The 21090-nt window shown below is 49.7% G+C and overlaps 3 protein-coding genes across 3 annotated transcripts; 1 reads left to right on the top strand and 2 right to left on the bottom strand.

Annotated features, from left to right (window-relative positions):
• Positions 1–4657: 4657 nt before the first annotated feature.
• PLICBS_007921 (uncharacterized protein) lies at positions 4658–6636 on the bottom strand (the record flags this gene model as incomplete). Its single annotated transcript, XM_065601270.1, has 3 exons — positions 4658–4941; positions 5003–6493; positions 6558–6636. 3 exons carry the CDS (start codon positions 6634–6636, stop codon positions 4658–4660), a joined length of 1854 nt encoding a protein of 617 aa, XP_065457342.1.
• Positions 6637–8069: 1433 nt separating this feature from the next.
• PLICBS_007920 (uncharacterized protein) lies at positions 8070–8705 on the bottom strand (the record flags this gene model as incomplete). The annotated part of the gene is made up of 1 exon (XM_065601269.1): positions 8070–8705. One exon carries the CDS (start codon positions 8703–8705, stop codon positions 8070–8072), a length of 636 nt encoding a protein of 211 aa, XP_065457341.1.
• A 5681-nt stretch (positions 8706–14386) lies between these two features.
• On the top strand, positions 14387–15838 carry PLICBS_007919 (uncharacterized protein; the record flags this gene model as incomplete). Its single annotated transcript, XM_065601268.1, has 1 exon — positions 14387–15838. One exon carries the CDS (start codon positions 14387–14389, stop codon positions 15836–15838), a length of 1452 nt encoding a protein of 483 aa, XP_065457340.1.
• Between the last annotated feature and the right edge of the window lie 5252 nt (positions 15839–21090).

The following is a 21090-nucleotide window of genomic DNA, read 5'->3' as shown; positions in this document are numbered from 1 at the left end:
CTCTGTCTAGGAATCTCGGCCGAGGGTACCTTCATCTCTTCGGCGTCGCTCTTTCAATACTTGGGTTTCTTATGGCATCCCATAGAGAAAAGAGCCTCAAGTATCCCACACACAGAAACTCCCTTTCTCATCCTACCGCTCGGCCAGAGAACGTTTCCGGACTTGTTCCGCCTCTGTGGCTGACGCTTCTACAATCATGTATTTCGGCAGCAGTCCTGATTCTCTCCACTCTGGATGCAATCGAGCAAGGGAGCTGGATAGTCCCATGGAGCTGGGCGTACTTGTTTCTACTCGGTATCGCAAGGTTGGCTGCAAGAAAACACAACAGCCGAAGATCCGCATATCGACATTTTGTCGTCCTTTCGGTTTCGTTCACGACACTGGACTTGGTCAAGAGCTTCATTCCTTTCATCATTATTGACGGCCGCACCAAGATCGCGGCCATTCAAGTGTACCAGCTGATCTCAGCCACCGTCTTTGTGGTTATTGTCCTTTCGTCACCGCGAACCCCGCGTGATAAAGAGCTAAGCTTGGAGACTTTGGCCTACACGGAAGCGACTTCCCCCGAGGAAACATGCTCATGGGTGTCCTACTATGCGTCATACAGCTGGCTTACTTCGCTGATACTGAAAGGTGTCAACAAAGATCTATCGTTGGAAGACCTGCCGGCTTTACCCTGGTACGATGCACCACTTCTTCTCCTTCAACGGACACAGAGGATGAACATAGCAAGGTGGAGGACGTTTCCGGTCTTTTGCACCATGTTTCGCAAAGAAATCGTCTGCATCATAATCTGGGCGACACTCACGGCAGTTGCCGAATACGGCGCACCAATGGGGATGCTTCACCTGTTGAGGACTCTGGAAGACCCTGAAACAAACACAGCCTTCATGCATCCCACTGCATGCATTCTACTCCTGTGTGCTGGGCCTCTATTACGATCTCTTTGCTATCAGCAGTCAATATTCCGCGGCACTAGGATGCTTGTTCTTTGGAGGGCTGTGATCATCCAGAAGATCTTTAACAGCATCGTCTTCACACACCACCATACCGAAACCCTCCCCGAGACAGCCACAAGGTCTGCAACAAATGCCCTCATGGACTATTCGCCCTTAACATCGACGGTAGCCGAAAGCCTCATCTCATACGATGCGGAAATGGTGTCGCACTCGACCGACATGTTTTATGCGTTCACCGCGAGCCTGACATCGACTGTCCTGGCTATGACGATCTTGTACCATCTATTAGGCTGGCCATCCCTTTTCGGCATCATGGTATTGGCTGCACTGACACCAATGCCCGCGATCATTTCGAAGCGAGTGTCGCGTTTGCATCGAGAGGTGATGCACGCTACGGACGCTCGAATTGCCAAAATCTCAGAATGCCTGCAGGGGATCCGGACGCTAAAGTATTTCGCGTGGGAGCCCATGATGTTCGCAAAAGTCGACAGCATACGCCTCAGTGAGCAGCAGAGAATTTGGAAGCGCAACATAACCTCCATGTTTGTTCCGCTGGTGGGAGACATGATGTCTCTGCTTAGTTTAACTGTCGTGTTCACTGCCCTGCTCCTGGTAACGAACCGGCCGCTACGGGCACCTGTGGCGTTTACGTCACTCAGCATCATGGAAACATTGCGAGGGCAGTACGTGTGGCTGTCAAAAGTCGTACAATGTGTCGCTCAAGCACGGGAGTCGGCTCAGAGACTCGATCTGTTCCTTGAATCGGGAACTGAGAAGCAACGAGGGGCTCCAGGGCCTCCCGCATTTGCGAACGCCACTTTCCGAATGCCGGGCAGTTCTGGCTTCAAGCTGTCCAACATTACCATTTACTTTGAGGAGAAAGCACTGAATGTTGTGACCGGAGCGATGGGGAGTGGCAAGACGATGCTGTTGCTGTCCCTATTGGGAGAAACGACGCGTGACTCCGGCCAAGTCACTTGTCCTGTGGATGTCGCTTTTGTCCCGCAGACAGCATGGCTCCAGAGTGGCAGCATTCGCCAGAATATTGTCTTCTACAGCCACTATGAGGAAACACGTTACAATGAGGTTCTCCACGCGTGCGATCTCGTCAACGACCTAACACTCCTCCCGGACGGTGATCGGACAGCAGTAGGGGAGAAAGGATCGAATCTATCGGGCGGTCAGAAGCAGCGGATATCGTTGGCGAGAGCTGTGTATTCGACCGCCTCAACACTACTTCTGGATGACGTATTCTCGGCGCTCGATGCACAGACAACAGCAAAGGTCTACAAGCGCTGCTTCCGTAGCGGCATCCTTGGCGACAGAACCGTCATACTGGCGACGCAGCTGCGTCAGGCCATAGATGACGCCCAACTTGTCATATATCTTCATCAAGGAGTAATTTCATCTGCTTCCGGCCCCTCCGTCGAATCGCCCGGTAGCTGTGAACGCCCAATGTCGGAGTGGAATGGCGCCGACCGGAAAGGTGACGATTATCGTCGCTCGTTCCAAAACGTTGATTTAAGCTGCAGTGCAGAGATCAGGTGCTCAATGGATTCAAATCTCCTCGAAAGGCGTTCGAATGGGCTGAAGATCGAGGAGCCACGCTCATCTGGTCGAGTCCCACGATACATGAGTACGTTGCGCAATTGCAGGCGTACAATGGATGACACTCCTGACCCGCACAGTTCCCAGATATATGATCTTGTTTGGAAGTGTCCGACGTGCGCTTTTGGCCGTGTTCAGCGCGCTGGTAGTTCAGATTGCATATTTCTCCATTCCATTCTGGCTGTCCCTATGGACCGGATCAGCAACGGGGGATGAAAGCACCTCACCGAGAGGAACTACATATCTTATCACATTTGCCAGCTCCGTCCTCGCATTCATTCTCCTACAGCTTCTGAATAATTTCATATACCAGTGGGGTGGATGGCAAGCCGCAAGGACCATGCATCGTCGCCTTGTTGTCGCGGTCACGCATGCGCCTCTCAGCTGGTTTGACCGCACTCCGACAGGACAGATCATCAACCGCTTCGGCCCCGACATGCAGTCTTTGGATGCAGTGCTCGTTGATTGGCTGCGTATGACACTCGATAACGGTTTGCGTTTCCTGCTCCGGGTTGCGAGCGTGGCATCGATCATGCCTATATTTGCGCTGCCAGCTGCGCTATGCTGCAGCCTTGGCTTCTGCGCAGGTGAGCTGTACTCGCGAACCGAAATCTCCGTGAAGCGGCTTGTTGCGATAAACTTCTCCCCGGTTCTCTCTCTGTTTGGTGAAGCCGCCGCCGGCGTGGCCGTCATCCGTGGCCATCGAGGTGTGGATGCGATTTTTCGCCAGCGACTGGCCGACCGCCTCGCGGCTCACATGCGAGCCTCCGAGGCTCAGTTCAATTGCAATCGCTGGGTATCCGTGCGGTCCGACTTTTGTGCAGCAACCATTGCCGGCGCGGCCGGAGCCATCGCCTACCTTCGCGGTGGCTCGTCAGGGCTCGTAGGCCTCTCACTAACCAATGCAATTGGCCTAAGCCAGACAATCTTAACGCTAGTCCGAAACATGAACGAGCTCGAGGTCGAGCTGAGCTCATTCCAGCGCATTTCTGAATACACAAATATTGAGCAGGAAGAGCCGGAACAACCGCTGCATGTCGCGCCATTTGTACCGAATGTCGACAACGTACCAGCGACGTGGCCGACAGCTGGCTGCGTTGAGTTTCAGAACGCGACGATCAGGTATACGGCAGAGGGACCAATGGTGCTACGCGGCGTCACATTTGTTGCGAAACCTGGTGAGCGGGTTGCCATCGTTGGGCGCACAGGCAGCGGTAAGAGCACGCTAGGGCTGTCATTACTGCGCGTAACGCAGATTGTAAGTGGCAAGGTACTCATTGACGGGGTCGACGTCAGGGAGGTATCGCTGGCACGCCTCCGCACCAGTATATGCTTCATTGCGCAGGATACGCAACTGTTCACGGGGGACATCAAGGCAAACATCGACCCCTTTGGGAATATGGGCGATGACAAAGCGCAAGCCATCGTGGCGACGTGCAACATCGCCAGCAGCAATGATGGCGGGGGAGCTTCGAAGGTCCAGAGCCTCTCCACTCGCACCCCCGTGATAGACGGCGGATCAAAGTTCAGCAGCGGCCAAAGGCAAATTCTTGGGCTTGCTCGTGCCTTCTGCCGGCAATCAAGGGTAGTGATATTGGACGAACCTACCGCCCTTGTTGACCGCGACACCGATTTAAGAATGCAGGGATTGCTTCGCTCGCAGTTAGCCTCCTCAACAGTCATCACAATAGCTCATAGACTCCGATCCATCATGGACTATGACCGGATAATTGTCATGGGCGACGGCATGGTCATCGAGTGGGTTGCTGTTCTTCCACCCAATATTGAAGCTACATTGAACTTGTTAGCATCGACTAACACGAGGGTGGAACAGGAATGGGTCACCGTCCGATCTGATTCAGTCCGGGGGAGTGTTCTGGAGCATGATTCAGCATACAGGGGAGTGTGAGGAACTGGCAGCACTAGCACAACCCGGCGCCATGCACATCGGGTGGCAAAGCCCCAGCACTCATTGTGACGCTCGTGCTGGTCTTTAATGGCAAGAATGCACGTGCTACGCATGTCAAATAGTATCTATTATTTTCATCCTAGTGGACTTCCACGACCAGCGTGTTCCTATGTTCTTGAGCTCAGAAGTGAGGTGTGTTGAGCAAAATGCCCATGAGACAGCCACCGATCAGACCTGCAATCGGGATAGTCATGACCCAGGAGAAGACCAGGAGGCCAACTCGCTTCCAGTTGACAGCCTTCAGAGTGCCGTTGCAGAGACCAACGCCGACGGTGGCACCCGTGATGCACATCGACGTAGAGACAGGCAACGAGTATTGTGAGAAGATGAGGACCGTAATGGCAGCTCCCATCTCCATGGAGGAACCTCGGCTGGGGGAGTGGTAGGTGATCTTGTTGCCCATGACTGGAGACATTGTCAGTAATCAGCTTGCCGAGGATCCTCGAGCAGTTGGGAGAATGCCCACCCTTCATGATGTTGTATCCGTAGGTGATGAAGCCAATGCAGATTGTTCCAGCCATGACCGCAATCTGCCAGAGGGGAACAGGTGCCTTGGCACCGATAGCTTCGCCTGTGGACCAAGCAGAGTACATAGCAGCCCAAACCCCAACCGCGTTACCGACGTCGTTAGCGCCGTGGGCGAAGGAGGCAGTGCAAGCCGTGATGATCTGCACAAATGAGTAAAGGTATTCAACCTCGTTGGGATATTTCTTGGCGAGGCTGTAGACGCGCGCCATACGGATGCCCTCGGGAGTGCCCTCAATGCCAATCTGCGCCGTGTGAATGTCGTAATGAGTACCGTAGAGGGCGCCAACCACGATCATGGCAGGAATACGCTTGCACAGGGCGATGAGGTTATGAGTCTCGTGGATCGATCCGACACCTATGGGGTTCGCGTGAAGTGTTCGCATGGCCCAGCCGAGAGGGCCGCGGGTCTTTCGGAGCTTGGCGTGGTGACGCTCTTCGGCGTCTCGCAGCATCTGCTGGTAATGGTGCTGGCTGTACTCGGCGAGGATGAGCTTCTTCTCCCTCTCGCTGGTTTCAGGGGCGACCTTTGGGGTGGTGTGTCTCGCGCGAAGGTCGGGGTTCTCGCTGACGACCTTCTCCTTGGGGTCGTCGAGCACACCGCCTTCTTGGGAGCCTGCCTGGGAAGCCTCATCCTCGTCATCTGAGTGTTGGATGACCGCGTAGTTCGGAACCTTGGCTTCCTCCGTATTGGTGGGTGCCGGTCGGCTGAAGAGGAGAGGGCCATAAATGGCGTCCCACCATCGCAGAGAGTTGTCCTTCTTGATGACCTTAGCGTGCACATAAGGCACGAAGAACAACGCCGACAAGACGAACAGGCCCCAACCGACGCCGAGGGTCAGGGCAGCGATATACCACGCGGGCTTCTTGTCAAGCCCCAGCTTAGGGGAACCCTTATAGACAATCGAGAGCGTGCAAATCGTGCCGGCGATGAGGAAGAAGAAAGGCGACGTCCACACAGCCCAGGGAACTGGGTTCTTGCGCTGGTGGACAACCACCTTGACGAGCATGAAGATGATGGCACTGAAACATCCGGCAATGGCAGGCGCCATACCCAGGCCGGCGAAAATAGCACCTAGGCCCTTGCCATCGTTCCATCCCCATTGAACGCCGGAGGCGCCCACGGTCGCAACGCCGACGCCAGCAATAGCGGAAATGAGAGAATATGTTGAGGAGACATGGGCAGAATGACGAGTGCACCACATGACCCAGAGGGAAGCACCAGCGGCTGCGCAGGCAAACGCAAGGAGCTGAACGCCCGCGTTATCTTGGAACGCTGAGACTGGGATGATGCCGTTCTTGATCGTAGAGGCTGTCCGGGCGCCGACCGTCAAGGCGCCAAGCATCTCGAAGACGAGACACAGAACCATGGCCTGCCGGTACGTCACCGACCGGGAGGACACACTGGTTGCCCAGGCATTGGCCACATCGTCTGGTGGTTAAAACGTGAGACACTTTTTCGCAGCAGCACAGTACGCGACGAAGCAAGCACTTACTGGCACCATTGTTGTAGGCTTCTAGCAGCGCAAAGCACGTGCCAATGGCAAAGACGTACGTGTAATCGGTGAGGACCATCTTCGGCGGCTTGTAGACGAGACGAGTCGTCGTCCCAGTTGCAAAGACTTCTGCCGGAGGAGAAATAAGGTTGATGAGAAGGAGAGACGGCCGGTTCAGGGTCCAGAGAGGGACGCGGGTTCATAATAAAATATCCCGTCCGTTGAACGTGGCGTCCAGGTTCCTTGCTTGGCGAGCAAAGGATCTGACTACCCATCCCGTCCAGTTCGCCACAGGCAGGCTGCGCAAGGCGTCGGCCTGCCGCTTCTCGACTGCAACATGCTCGCATCAGGACACCGACGGAGGCCTCGATCGATGTGCGGCCCATTACTTTGCTACGCTAGCAGAACATGTGAGCTGCGATGGCTGGGGGGAGGTAAATTTTAAGCATAAAGCACCCCACCAATGGACAAGTTGTACGGAGCCCACGTGGGATCAGACGAGCCATCATAGGCTGTATCTCTGTCGGGGGATCGCGCAAAGGCTAGCGGGTCGCAGCCGCCCCCGTGTCAGCTATGTGGGCCATGGCTGGAGCCCGCGGGACGCTTCGCCCGTTCCAGACACCGAGCGTCTCCCAGAGAGAAATCGGGCTTGGGAGCACGTGTCTCTTGGCTTCTTTCGAAGTATGTCCATTGGCCAAAAGAAACACCGAGCTGATGAGTCGCGATCCTCATCAGTCGTATTCTAGGCAGAGAGCTTGCCAACGAACGACATTGGGGCTGATTTTTGTTTTCGCTCCACGGCGCAGGAACGGGTCAACGTTGAAGGGTAAATGCCACCGGAACAAAAAAAAAAAAAAAACGTGCCGCGCTGTGCCTTAAACCTCCGTCTCACCGCGCAAAGTTCGCGTTGCACTGAAGCCACCGTTGTCGCTCGCCCTCATCGACGACGCATGGTGAGATGCTGCGGCCATCAACGATGCCGTTTTGGATGCATGCACTGCCCGCGAAGCACCCCCTGGCCCTTCGCGTACCTCGCGGGCGCCTCAATCTGTTCGTGCAAGCCATGGCCCCTCTGACACGGCAGAGTTTGCGTACAGATGCGGTTCTGCGGTGTTTTCAGTTGAGCCCACCTCACTGAACTAGAGTGGCCTGGCCGCGGACCTCTTCAACCTGCCCTTCTCGTCCCTCACACAAGGTCGCAAGTTGCCAATAATTGCCCGCAAGCGCGGCTTGCCACCCCGCCGGCCGCACGCGCCATGCCGTCAGCAATATCAACATCGGGCCAATTCGCCGCCACGAATTGCCGGGTCAGCTGGCTGAGGCAGTCGTGATGGATGCAGGTTCAGCCCGTAAGCTGCTGGCTGCCACCGGACGCATGCAAACAGCCTGGAGGATCCAGGCAAGACGCTGCACTATAAGTTTTCTTCCCAGACAAGATCATTAACTCTGCTGCAAGCATATGGCGACATCAGGTCTATTTATACAAGCAAACAGTGAAGTTGACGCAGGCATTCAGTCATTCAACCCCTGGATGAAGTTCTTGATGCCCTCGCCTCTCTGCGTCATGGCCCAGGCCGCTTCAGCCAGTTCGAAAGGCACTGTTGCGCTGATGAGCGGCTTGACTGACACACGCTGCGCGTTTACAAGCTCAAGCGCCGTCTCGTAGTCACCAGAGCCGTACCGAAATGCCATCTTGAAAACAACTTCCTTTTCGCTCATCTCCATCAAGGGAAGAGTCTGATGGGGCTTGCCCATCCCGACCTGCACAAAGGTGCCGGCCGCGGCCACGATATAGAGACCAGTCTGAGTGGACGACTCAACGCCGGTGCATTCTAAGACAACATCGATGCCGTCTTTGGCGTTCGCTTCTTTCTTGAACCTCTCCGCCTCCTCTGCGGGCTTGGCCTTCACATTTGGCACAAAGGTCGTGCAGCTGACAAACTTCTTGGCAAAATCCAGTTTCGCTTCGTTGATATCAGTGATGAATATCTTGCTCGCGCCGAACGCAGAGGCCGTAGCGGCCATGAGCAGGCCAATCGTGCCGGAGCCTTGGATGAGAACACTTTGTCCCGGCCTGAGGGCAGCAAGACGAAGGGAATGGACCGCGACGCTAAGAGGCTCCAAGAGCACTCCCTCCTGCAAACTCATATGGTCAGGGAGTCGGTAGGCGAAATCTTCTTGCGTCTTGAAGTATCGGCAAAGCATTCCGTCTGTTGGGGGGTCCGAGGCGAATCGCATATTGGGACACAAATTGTACCGCCCGGCTTTGCAGCGCTTGCAGCGCCTACAAGGGACGCCGGGTTCAATGGCAACTCGGTCGCCAGGCACGAGCGATGTTACTCCCTCTCCAATGCAGTGCACAACGCCTGCAGCCTCATGGCCCATACAGATGGGGCTGACTTCAGAAACGCGCCTTGCTAGGCCACCATGGGCCCAGAAGTGAACCTGTGCTAGACAATTAGCAACGCCCTGATGCCCACACGGATTGAACGGGTGACAGTTTGCCAACTTACATCAGTTCCACATACCCCGACGTACGAAATGCGAATTATGACATCGTGGGGATCCTCAATGACCGGTTTAAGTCGAACCTCGAACTTGGTCTTTCCTGGTCCATATACCAGACAAGACAAATTGTTCTTTACGTTGTATCAGACTAATGTTGACTGTCTCGCAGAAAGGAGGGCTGTACCTACATCCTGAACCATGGCTCTTCGATCGGACAGACAAGCTGGGGTGATAAGGTGTGGTGTGGCCGACTGGATGGATGCCAGTCTCGACACGACGCTACCAGGTAACCAGGTCCGGCACAGTGATGCTGGTATCCAGCCCGTTGCATTCACTTCACCCGCATGAATTCATGGTCTTACCAAGGAATTTACGAACAATCATTACACGGACCGGATGTAGGAAAGGTCACCGCTATTGCTCGACCTGTCTGGTGGTACTTCCCGCACGCCCCCGCGCAATTGTTCGGCTACGACCCGGCCCGGCACCGTACAACACGGCCCACAGACTTCAATCGCTGTTGGCTATTACGTTACTACCGACCAAGTTCTTCTAGCTCACTCAACCAACACAGAGTCGGTCAGCGGCGTGGGGCCAGGTTGACCGGGATCAATCTTCTCCGCCGTCGCCTGCAGCAAGTCCGTAATTGCCAGCGTAGAGTATCGGAGGTCATAGAACTCAATTGGAAGAAGGCATTGCGAGACCGGACTTCGATGTTCGCTCACCGCCGTGCGGATGATTGTCTCGTATCGTCTCGCCAACGACCACCGCCTTCCACAGATATGGAGGGTGAACGCAAGGGAGTGGAGGCTCGCGGGAACATCTGCATCTAAGGCCTTGGAGTACGCTAACCACCACATTCATATCAGCATCAGTCCTGACCACCTGTGTCAGATGTCGGTAGAAAGAGGGTGGAGAAGGCGGAGACGGCGGAGAAGAAACGACATACCGACATAGAAGCGTGCTGCCGTGAAGATGGGGAAGATCAGATACGGGCTCTGGCAGTCTTGTTGGTCCGGACTAATCCTGCGAACCTTGGCGGCCAAGTTCTCGCACGCATAGACACACCTAGTCGTAGCGAAGGCCCACTGTCATCCGGTTGGTGCTGTTCATGAGGCTGGGCTGGGGACGCATAGGAATTTCACGTACAGGCTCAAAGTCCCTCCCTATCTCCCACGGAAATGGTGCCATCTGTTGCAAGAGCACAATAATGGCTCTGTTTGATAGCTTATTAGGCATCCGGGGTCCCATTTTATGGTACCACGGCAAGGAGCGGCCCGAAAGGTGTGTGGTGTGTGGTTCGGACTCACGTGTTAAGGACACAGTTGGTCAGAGTGATGAACGGTTCCATCTCCCCCTCGGGAAGATGATCTTTCTCCGCGTTGATCAGTCGAAAAACCGCGGCTACGAACTCTTCACGCCACTGGGTGAGTCGTTCATCAAGGCTTTGAGCTGCTGTTTGCCACTCGAGTCTCTTCTCCAGGCTGCTCAGATCGTGTGCCTCGTCCAGAAAGTGGTGTACGGCTCCCAGTTCCTGCAATACGAACATGATACAGAGACAAAATACGGAGGGGTACGGCATCTGAACATGAGTGAACCTCTCAATGAAAGGTTCGCGACGAGACCACGTAGACTCCGAGCAAGGGAGACATGCTGCCGGTGGCAACTTCAAGGTCAACTGGCTGTTGTACGACCCCAAGGAGGTCATGCTATCCAGCATCTCAATCATCCAGTAGGCGCGTATGGACTCTTCTTGCTCAATTACCGGGCTTTCGGCAACTATCCGCGGTACTTGACGCAGCCCAGGTGTGCACTCAGTAGCGCCCAGTGCCGCCATATTACGAAGGTTCAGAGACATGGACATCCTGTTTCATATAAGCAAGTCTGTGTCAACGGCTCCGCAGAGACTTTAGAGTTGTCGCAACCTTTTACATACTGCCAAGAGGTTCCAGTATTTCGTCAGGCTGCCCTCGGCGTAATAGTAGATGCTGGTAATTAGCAAGGCTTGCACAGAGTGCAATGAAGATATCTTCATCGCTTTATTCACCACGGCGGCCCGTAAGCCCCGTAGCCGTCCCCACTGGCCTCGTTCTGTAGAGCTCCCGCAGTCCATGGACACGACAGACACTATAGCATCATACACCACGCGATGCCCGGAGTCTGGAATGCTTATTGCCTTGTCAAATGAGGTCTCATGCAAGATAGGAAACCAAGGATGATACTTCGTAAACCATATGGATCGAACCTGATCCGGCCCGAGGGCTTTTGATACCACGGCGCTCACTTTGTCGGGGATGTCACCATTGGTACTCGAGTTGCCGATGCTTCGGCCTGTGAGGGACTCGATGGACTCCCATGAACCTTGGGCAAAATGGGGCGTGCCAACAGAAGGTTCGTCGAGGGGGGGACCATCTGCCATGTAATCAGAGGTCACCTGCGGCCTCAGATTTGCCAATGATGGCGTTGTTTGTAAGACGGCTGGTAGTGTTGTGGAGGTGTGCTGAATGGCCTGGCTACCACACCTTTCGGAGGCTCTGACCACTTCCAGGTCGCCTTCCACTTTACGCAGTCGACTGTCGATTTCCTCTGCAATTCCCAAGTCAGTCGTCGACGCGTAGAGTGTCAATGCCGTGAATGCAGACATGGGAACAAATCCCTGGACTACATCAGATATCGGAGTGGCGGGGCCTACTCAGCTGCTGCTCTAACCGCGACACATATCCGGCTCGTAGTCCGGGACGGTGCTCTCTCGACTTGTACTGGCATTCGAAGTTGTGCTTGGCGCACAGGCCGCATTGGGGCCGCTGTCGGTCGCAAGCGACCTTTCGCTGCCGACAAACGAGGCACCTGGGCCATCCTGCATCAGCAACCTATCCAACATAGATGCCTGATTGCCACCACTGGCGTGATATTTGCCTACGCTGTCTTTGATTCACTGGTCATTGCGTGTGATGTCGACGTGTGTGCGAAGCACCATCTCCGGGACACTTGAAGGCCCCCTGGGCCGAGTTCATGCCGAGAAGGGGCGGGATACGCCGAACGTTATATGGGTTTCCAACGAGGTGGAGCGCCGGTAACAAGACGGCCCTCGGATTGTCTACCATAGGCCAGCATCGACTGGCCGTTGGTGTTGGCCGCCGAGTTGATCTCCAAAGCACAGCACCAACGGTCAGTCCGGGAAGAAAAGAGGAGTTCCTAAAGCATGACTCACGCGCCTGCGACCAACTTTCTTGGCAATTTTGTTGTGAAGCTGTCCACACAAAAGGAGACGAGGTTGGGACCAGAGGTCTCTGGGCCCTGACATGCGGCCCGGACGAAGGGTAATGGGCAGTAGTATGGATTGGCCCCCAGTACATCCATGGCATAGTCTAAGAGCTTATGTCAGTCAGACCCGAACCGAGACAGGCAGTGTCTGCATTGCAGCTACGGCTCAAGGCGTGCGTGGATATAGATCAGTGATATCCAGTCAGTCCTCAGTTATACGCCACCCACTCCCCTCGAACAAGTCGAGGAATCTAGTGAAACAGCCAGCGACCATGACAGTCACACTATCTCCTGTTGTCAAAGCCGAGACGTTTGGCGAGGCAGTGACCAGGCTTGCCTTGAAGGCACTGGGTGAGTGATAATTGACATGTTGAGCTATGCGAGGAGAGGGAAAGACACAAGGCCGCTGTTAACCTCCGAGCAGAAATGCGGAAGGCAATCGGTCCTTACGACAGGGTGATGATAGCCATCGCTGGCATTCCAGGCTCCGGCAAGACGACATTGGCTCGAGCAGTGTCGGAGAAGATCAATCACATCCATAGTAGCGCAGGCACCGGGATCTCAGAGGACATGATCTGCAGCGTCTTGCCTATGGACGGCTTTCACCTCTATCGATCGCAATTAGCGGCCATGCCTGATCCAGTTGTAGCCACTCACCGTAGGGGCGCCGCCTTCACCTTTGATGCCCAGCGGTTTCACGACCTCGTGGTGGCGCTTCGACAGCCCGTTCTCGACAGCTCAACGACCATTTACGCTCCCAGCTTCGACCACGCGTTGAAGGACCCAGTCGAAAACGATATTTCTGTGTGTCCCCAGTCACGCATCGTGATATTCGAGGGACTCTATCTCGCCCTGGACCGAGCGCCCTGGAATGAGGCTGCACAGCTCATGGATGAGCTCTGGTTTGTTGAGGTTGACCGGGAGGTTGCTCGTTCGCGACTGGTAAAGCGTCACGTTGCTTCAGGGATCGTTTCTAACGAGGAGGCTGCTGAGCACCGGATATCCAGCACGGATTTCTTGAACGCCGACGATATTCTAGCAAACAGACTACCCGTGCAAGAGAACATCACCACTGGATGAGAGGATGACTGCACAATAATAAACATGGGTTCGGTGACCGCTCAAGTAGCAGAATTCTCACAGCCCGAACAGAGGCTTTCGTAAATGCGTTCCATGCTTCGAGATCAAACAGGCCCGGATCACACTGGCCTGGCCCCATATTAGGCTCAGGTGATGTCTTTTCGAAGAAGCCGTCATCGCATGGACCGGGAAACTCATGCAGGAACAACTGAGGTGTACCTCTGGAGCTCAAATTGGCTAGTCCGCACGCAATATGGATCTACTTACCTGGGAGGTTGGGAAGTAGCTCTGGTAAGCTGGTCGCGGACATTGAGCCACGTTTTCCCTCGCGAAAGAGGGGTGCGTGCCCAACACGTTTACCGAGTCGCCACCGGAGCGCGGCATGAACTACTTACTATAGCAGCACTGTACTGTGACCGTTGGCCTTACACTTGGTCTGGTGCACGGCGTCCTCAACGTCGCGCTCAGCTAGTCTTCAAGCAAATACGGAGTCCATGGGCAGCCAAGTCGGTAGTCAATGCAAGCGAGCAACGCACCAATTGAGTTAGCGCCATCAGGGATGATAGCGGCGCTGATTAACCCTGTAATGGGAGTCCCGTGCGGCCCGCGTGGACGATGCCCTGCGTGGTTACGCGAGGCCGGCGGCGACGACACGGCCCGACCAGTCATTGGTGCTCCCATGCTCAGTTGCTAAATCGACATGCATCTCGTGATTTGCTGCATTCAAAGGCGTATTTCCCCATGGGGATTCTCAATCCAAGGCGGCACTTGCGCGCCCTCACGACACATATAAGATGCTAGGCGAGAACCCATACAGTCACAACTCGGATATACTCACCCACTGCGTCTTCAGCTTCACCTGGTGTGCATCTAAACAGAAGGAAGGACCATACTTCTGGACTCTTTCCATCCTGAGCGCCTTCGCAACCCGCTTCACAGTATACAAAGCTAAGCTCGTTTGATCGGCCTGGCGCAACATGAGTACGGTCAACGCGCCCACCACGCCGGCGGGCACCCACGTCGCACTAGCCAAGCGTGACTGGTACCACACGACCATGTTTAATGTCACAGTTGTTGCCGTCTGTGCCTTCATCGCCCCAGGGCTATGGGCTGCCATGAACGGCCTGGGCGGTGCTGGTGCCGCGGACCCGCACTATGTCAATGCCGCCAACTCGGTCATTTTCTGCCTGCAGCTTCTGATCTGCATCTTCGGCAGTACCCTCATTGCAAAGATGGGGCTCCGGTGGGCATTTGCGTTGGGCATGGCTGGCTTCCCGGTGTACGCGGCGAGTATTTACTGCAATGTTAAGTACGGCAACACCTGGTTCATGATGGTGGCTTGTGCCATTGACGGTGTTACCTCCGGAATCTTCTGGCTCACAGAGGGCGCCATTGTCTTGGCTTATCCGGAGAAGCATCGCCGAGGAAAATATTTGGCCTACTGGCTGGCGAGTCGAATCGTCGGCCAGATGATCGGTGGTTTCGTCACTCTCGGACTCAACGCTCACCGGAAGGAGGTGGGCGCCATCAGCGTCAACACATATCTCGTCTTCATCTCAATTCAGACACTTGGTCCGTTCATCGCGAGCCTTCTTTCCCCGCCGCATAAGGTTCAGAGGTCCAATGGAGTCCCTGTCGTCATCAACTTGCCGCAGAACATCAAGGAGGAACTCGCCATCATGTGGAGGCTGATGTGCCGCAAAGAAATTCTCCTCTTGCTCCCCATGGTTTTCCAGAGCGTCTACTCCGAGGCATTCTTTTCGACGTACAATGCCACATACTTCACCGTGCGTTCGCGCGCCTTGGCTTCCCTGGTTGCCAGCAGCTGCGTCGTCGTCTGCAACTTCTTGTTGGGCTTCTTCCTGGATTGGCGCAAACCCACTCTGAACGCCCGTGCGGTTGGCGCCTTCGTCTTCATTTATGTTTTCGAAACAGCCCTCTACATTTACGCCATGGTCATGACAAAGAAGTACGAGGGCATGGAGCCAAAGCCAGTGTTTGACTGGACCGACGAAGGCTTTGGGCAAGGCGTCTGCCTCTACATTTTCATGCTTGTGGGCTTCAATCTCATGTACGACTACTTGTATTGGCTGATGGGCACACTAAACCGCGACGGGGCGGACATCATCCGTCTTAGTGCTGTCATTCGAGGAGTCGAAAGTGCAGGCCAAGCAATCTCATACGGCGTCAATTCGATCGCACAGGATACCTTCCCTCTCTCTGGTGCTGCCGCCGTCAGCATGTCCTTCTTCCTCGCGTGCATCATTCCTTCCGCGTTCGTCGTATTCAAGATTGGCATCGTGGACAGCGTCAAGGTTCATGAGATTATTCAGGACGAGGAGATGCCCGTGGCCGAGACGTGTCCAATGGCAGAGAAGCCAGACGCAAGCCAGGATCGTTCGGATCCCGATACCAAGGTGGTTGAGTAGAGACAACGAAAATCATTACTATGGCAGGCATATGTACTGAGCATTAATAGCAGTCGGCTACGCCTCTTAGTGCTCACGCTTTTTAGTATTATTAGTAGCGACAGCGCATCTCTTCCAAGCGGTAATCGTGAAATGCAATCCACTCCAATTAATACCGCCGCGTGGGCCATAGCACTGCGACTGCAGAGAGAATGGCATTGGTGGTTTGGCAGTGTATGGGCTTCGGGGCGCATGCAGAAGTCGTTGGCGACGACGGCCACTGGCGCACACGCAGGGAATCAAGGGATGTCGTCGTGGGAGCCGCGTCGCTAACGGGACTGTACCATTGCGCGGGTTGCCCAGTGGGCGCGCACGGGAGGTTGCGTGGGCTGCGTCGCTAGCGTAGTATCACCTCAATGCGTGCCGGTTTTCGCATCACAATGACACGTCAACTGACGTCGATTCGTTTTTTTTTCTTCTCCGCCAAGCAGTATTGAGAGTGCGGTGACTCAATGTGGTGTCACCTGCCATGATCGCCGCCATGTCGATGAATACCCCCCACAGCGGCCTACTTATTATCGAGGCTCGGGCCATGAAGATTCCACGTCTGCTCTGCTGTGACAGTAATGCCCTGATCGGCAACTGCGACGCGTGAGTAGATATAGAGACGGATTTCGAATTTATCTCCTCCGCTATTCCCCTTTAGGCAGTAATTTAGCTACTAAATCGAGAGTATAAAAGAGAGGCAGAGTTATATAAATCCCTTAATATACTCTTAGCTATCTAACCGTAAGGAGGTTAATTTTCTTAGTATCTATACTAAAGTAAGGTAAGTAGCGATATAAGTAGTTATAAGTAGAAAATTAGATATATAAGCTTATAAGTTCGGGCTATATATATATTAAAGTTATATTATTATTATATTAACCCTTTATTTTATATATAAATTTAATAGTAATAAGAGAATTATAATAATATATATAATATATAGATTTAACTTACCTTAAAAATAACCCTTTTATTATCGACCTTTATTTTAAGTAGTGCGTTTATTATTAATATATCTATTATAGTCTTAAGCGTAATAATAACTATAATAACGTAATAATTGAGACGATAAATAGTTTAAGATACTATAATACTTACTTAACGCTTATATAGCCTTATTATTATTAGTTAATAAGTATTATAAATAAAATAGGTCTTAGATAGTATCTTTTATTACCTCTTTTATATATTAAAGGGGACTTTCGATAAGCTATATTATTAGCTCAAAGAAAATACTAACTTATAGCTATTACGATATCTCTTTATAGAGGATAAGTTAATAATATTCCTCTTTATTGTTAGATATATAGAGATATAAAGAGGGACTGCCTCCTTTTTCTAGATTAGCTAAAGTATGATTTTAATAATATTTAAGGATATTCTCGATATAATAAAAGTATTATATATTACCTTTATCTAATAGCTATTTAATAACGCTATAATACCTCGAGTTATAGAAGACTTAAAGAGTAGTATATTTACTATTTATATCGGCGCTATAGATAGAACCTATATACTTATATATATATTATAGGCTATTAAGGCTTAGTTCTTTAATCGAAAGAATATATTAATATAAAATATACTTATTATAGTAAGGCTTAATAGATACTTTATATTTATTTTAGCTAGTAATAAGGGTAATATAAATAACTTTACGTTATTTAATATTATAGTATTTTATTAACTTTAAATTCTATAGTATTAGTTTTATCTTAATAACTCTAGCTTCGCTAATTTAAGTAATATTATTATACCGTTTATAAATATATAATACTATCTATAAGATTAATATTTAGCGCTAAATCCGCTAGTTAATACTAAAGAGCTATTTAACTTATATTATGCCTGACTTTAAGTTATCATAGAATAAACTTTTAAGAGGGTAAAATAGAAATTTAAGGTTATATAGAATAATCCTATTAAATACGCTCTTAAGGACTAGATTCGGATTATATATATTATAATAGGCCTATAGAACTTTATTAAGCTTTACGGTAATAAAAGGAAGGTAAGGGAACTTAAGGATAATATTAATAATAATATTTTAATATATTTAAAGGTAAAGGTAGATAGTATAATAAAAGGGTTAATACTAAGGCAATAATAAATAAATAAAGTAAAAGAAATATAGGTTTTATACCTTAAATACCTTTCTAAGCGCGTTAAGGGCTAGGTTAATATAGAAGGCCTTATTTTTAATAAGTATAATAATAAAGCCGATCTATTAGATATATTAAAAGACTCTTTTAATAATAAAGAATAAAATATAATAGTTATAGTATTATAAAGGTAATATATAATATTATAAAGGCTTTATAAAGTAATAATATATAAGGTTAAAGTTATAATATTAAATATACTATTTAAATAGAGCTATATATTTTATTAGGAAAAGAGTGCAGCCCCTAATGGCATGGGCCTATAAAAGGAAAAACGCCGTAAGTAAAGATATTATAAGCTAGATAGACGGAGTACGTATAAAGAGGGCAGTTTCCCCGCTCTCGGAGGAGATAGGAGGATACGCCTTTATAGTCATAGCCGATAATAGATATTATTTTTGCCCTATTTAAGTTGCCCTAGTTATAATACCTTACGCTATAATAGATAGCCTTACTTTACGAACTTAACTCCCGTATAGTTTTGCAGTATATATAAATGCGAGAGCTCTAAAGACTCTATTCATTTAATCACGACGAGAGCTCTCGTATAAGCTACCTTAGACCATTAAAGGTGCCTTAGTCGTAGAGATCCTATTAAGTATTACGAGTTACCCCTTTTCTGCCCTTATTATTTTTCTTCTTGCTTCTAAGAGAAGGCGCCGCGTTTTCCGGGCCGAGACTAGAGCGCATTATATAATTAGATCCTACTTCGCTATTTAGTGCTTTTCTTCCCCTAATAAAATATATATAGCTATTTAATAGTTAGGTAATAGCCTTACCTTTAAGTAATAACCTATTTATTATTATTTATATAGTTTCTTATAGCTTTAATATATCCTTATCGTATTTATTTTTTATAGCTTATTTATACCTTAACTTTACTTAATAATATATTATTAAATTATAGAGCGGCCTAAATTATTATAACTTAGCTATACCTTAAGATTATAATAAGAGAAAAATATCGATAATTAAGACTAGATATAATTAATCTATAAAAGGTAGGGTTTTTCAGTCTTTAATACTATAATAGACTTATTATAATTTTATTACTTTTAATACCTCTTAATACTACTTCTTAACGAATTTAAATATCGCAATCGAGTAATTAATTAATTATAGTATTAACTTCTTCATTAACCCTATAAAGTATCTTAAGTCTAGTAAACCTCCCTTTTAACTTTATAGTCTATTTAATCGGCCTTTATTTAATTAATCTAAGTATATTTAGCCTTTTAATCTTTAAGGTAGTTTTAAGTAAATATATTTAATCCTTTCTATATCTTATAGGTAAAGAGAAAAGTATCTTAACTATAAAGCTAAAATAAGTTAATATTATCTTTAATTACTTTTCTAAGCTTATTAACTATATTATCGATTATAATAGCTATAAGGATATTTTTACTATAACCTTTAATTGATTTAATAACGCTATTTATATAGTTCTTAATTTACTTAACTATTAAATAATACCTTTAATAATTTAAGAGCGCTATAGATTTAATATATCTTCTTTTAATAGTTAAGGGAGTTAGAGATTAAGGGTTAAAATACTAACTAACTTTAATAAGGCTCTTATTATTATTACTACTACTTATAAGATTAATAGTCTCTATATTACCTATTTAATTAACTCCTTCGATATTAATTATATCTATTAAATAAAGCCCTATTAATTAATTGCCTTTAAAGACCTTAAGATAGAGATCTATATAAAGTAGACTTAAAGACCTTAATAAGCTATAATATCGCTTAAAGTAGGCTCTTATAGCTATCTACTAATCGTCTATAATATTAATCCTATTAATCTACTTATCTATAATAACGCTAGTTAATAAGGTTAAATATTTATAATATTAAGTCTTTATTTTTAAGTATATATATTAACCTTTAAGCCTTAAGAAAGACTAATTAACGGTAAGGAACTTTAACGCTAACGCCTTTATTATATCGATTAAGATAGGTATTATAAAGACCGGCTTATATAACTTAAGCCGCCCTTTAACCTATGCCTACCTTAATAGCTTAAAGAAGGCGATAATAAGGTTATTAAACTATAAAATATAGTCGTTACCGCCGGTCTCTTCGGTCTTAAATAAGGGTATCATAAGTAGCTTTAAAAGGCTATAACGAGGCAGCTAACTATAGTAAGGAAACGCGAAAAACGGTTATATTACGTAAATCCTCGATGCCTTCCTCTCTATACGCATTTTTAGTAGCTTAAAAAGGAAAGCGGTAAGACCTGAGATCATATAATTTATATAACGCGTTAATAGGGGTCAAAACGGGTATAAAGGCGCTTTTATAGGCCTTTAAAAGTCACATTTTGCTCTTATATTTACATTTGCCGATCATAGCATAAGTGGTCTATGGGTGCCGTCGGTTTGCTACGCAATTGGAGCCGCACGGGGCAAACGCCGTCCGATTGCCCCACGCCGCGCTCATCACAAAAGGGCGTGGGCGTCGCATCAAATGTGACGAACGATGCATTGTCTCACCAGTCTGTCAAGTGCCGAATACCGGCGGCGGCGACTCACCTAGCTCTGATCTTATCCAAGTCGCCCTCGGCAGGGTTGTATAGTCTCGCCAGCTCCGCCGCTGAAGAGGTCATCGCGCTCGATAACGACCCACTACCGCGTCCAGCCACACGGAGCACGAGGCGGCTACTTACCTGCTTCGCAGAGTTGCTGGAACAGACTCGTGTAGCTAATGAGGCACCCACAGTGGTTACCGGGTTTGACGCCGACACAAAGGTGGAGCCGGCAAACTTGCCGTCCGCACGGCACGCCGGCCGCCCAGGTTGGAGTCGATGGACAACGACAATGGGACCGGACTTGGTGCCGTCTCCACGGCACGCAGACCGACCGTAAGAGATTATAAAGCAGCTGCGGCTTCCATCAAACAGCCAACGACCCACGAAACTATAGGCTTTTTAAGTACAAACTCATCATCCATCCAACATGAGCTCTACGAAAGACACTGCATCTGTCTCTGTGCACGGCAAGTCCTATGGACTACCGCGGCGCCCAACTGTGGTTGTGTGCGTTGACGGGTTCGACCCGG

This window comes from Purpureocillium lilacinum, assembly GCF_023168085.1.
Source record: "Purpureocillium lilacinum CBS 284.36 DNA, scaffold_5, whole genome shotgun sequence".
NCBI classification, from domain to species: Eukaryota; Fungi; Ascomycota; class Sordariomycetes; order Hypocreales; family Ophiocordycipitaceae; genus Purpureocillium; species Purpureocillium lilacinum.
The sequence above is the reverse complement of the archived record's forward strand: the minus strand, read 5'-3'. Positions and strand labels throughout refer to the sequence as shown.